General features: G+C 49.1%; 1 protein-coding gene across 1 annotated transcript; it reads right to left on the reverse strand.

Annotated features, from left to right (window-relative positions):
* Window positions 1-733: 733 nt before the first annotated feature.
* mRpS33 (mitochondrial ribosomal protein S33) lies at window positions 734-1259 on the reverse strand. The gene has a single exon (XM_089585270.1). It carries the CDS (start codon window positions 1116-1118, stop codon window positions 795-797), a length of 324 nt encoding a protein of 107 aa, XP_089441396.1. The 5' UTR covers window positions 1119-1259; the 3' UTR covers window positions 734-794.

The raw sequence follows: 1259 nt of genomic DNA on the forward strand, positions 1-1259 counted from the left end.
ACAAACGACGTTTTCGTGCCTTGTGGTGCAGCCGATTCATAGGATTACTTGGAAACGCTTGTTCACATGCAAGCGACTGAGCGATTGAGCGGCGCGACGCAGCGAAAATTTCCAACTTGTTGGAACCTCGCCGCTCGTCGCAGCGACGACTCAAAACAGGTTTTTCCGTCGCGGCGACAGGATTCGCTAGCATATTCGCTTGCATGTGAAACAGGCTTATCGCCCACCTGCGCAGCATCTGTTGGGCTGGTGGAATGCACAAGATGCTCCCCCCTGTCTTATTTTTTATAAGTCACTGCCACCCTTCTAAATTTATCCGAACTACGACGGCATATGCAGCAAGTAGATCAGATATGGACCGTGTGCCACGCACCGACATTGGCGCGGGGCCAACGCCTTGCCGCATCACCGAATATTCAACTGAAAAAGGGCAATATCTTTATCTTTCAAAGCGTGTTTCACATACGTCTGCTTTCTGTTGGCACCATTTTCTTGCAGCGGTCAAATGGCGCCACTCTTACGTATATGAAACAATTAAAACAATCTTAACTCAGCTTTGTATGTTGTACTTCCCTTAATAAAACATGCGCATTTACAAAAACGTCAGCTTCGCTCGACAAATGGCCAGGATAGAACTCGACCTTCACTCTTTTGGCTAAAATCAGACCGCAAGCATTGATACGCTTAGAAACGTGAACGTATGTGAATGAAGCGAGCACACAACAGGCGGCAATTGGGACAGAAACAAGACTATATTTGTAACAAATGCTAATGCGGAAGTCTCATGATGTGCATCACTTCTTCGCCAACATGGCTCGCTTTCCTTCTCCTTTTTTCGGTCTGCCCTTGCCTCGCAGCCTGCGGAGACGTCTCATTTCTTCCTTGAAGTCCTGATGTTCGTCTCTGTACAAGCCATGCATCCGGAGGCGAAACATGAGAGTCGTCAGTTGGTGATGCGGCGGATACCAGGCCACAATTTCGGGGTTCAGATCATGCGGAAGGTCGCTGAAAAGCTGCACAACTCGCATCGACTTCTTGTTCGTGGGGCGAGACACTTCGCCGAAGATGCGCGCACTCAACAGCGCCATTCTTTTGGCATAGTTCGATATAAGAGACATGGCCACAGTACACTTGAGACTGCTCCAGAGAGTCTGCACACCTGAAAGCACAAATTCGAAGCGAGCCGATAAGCTCACAAAGGTGAAACGTTCAGGAGCGTAAACACCACAGCTACCACATGGAGTCCGAAGCCGCAAGAC

This window comes from Amblyomma mixtum, chromosome 1 (genome assembly GCF_055824585.1).
Source record: "Amblyomma mixtum isolate Tamu chromosome 1, ASM5582458v1, whole genome shotgun sequence".
NCBI lineage: Eukaryota > Metazoa > Arthropoda > Arachnida > Ixodida > Ixodidae > Amblyomma > Amblyomma mixtum.

Excerpts from the sequence above, each read along its gene's own strand:
- mRpS33 (XM_089585270.1), bottom strand. The coding sequence starts at position 1,118 with ATGTCTCTTATATCGAACTATGCCAAAAGAATGGCGCTGTTGAGTGCG.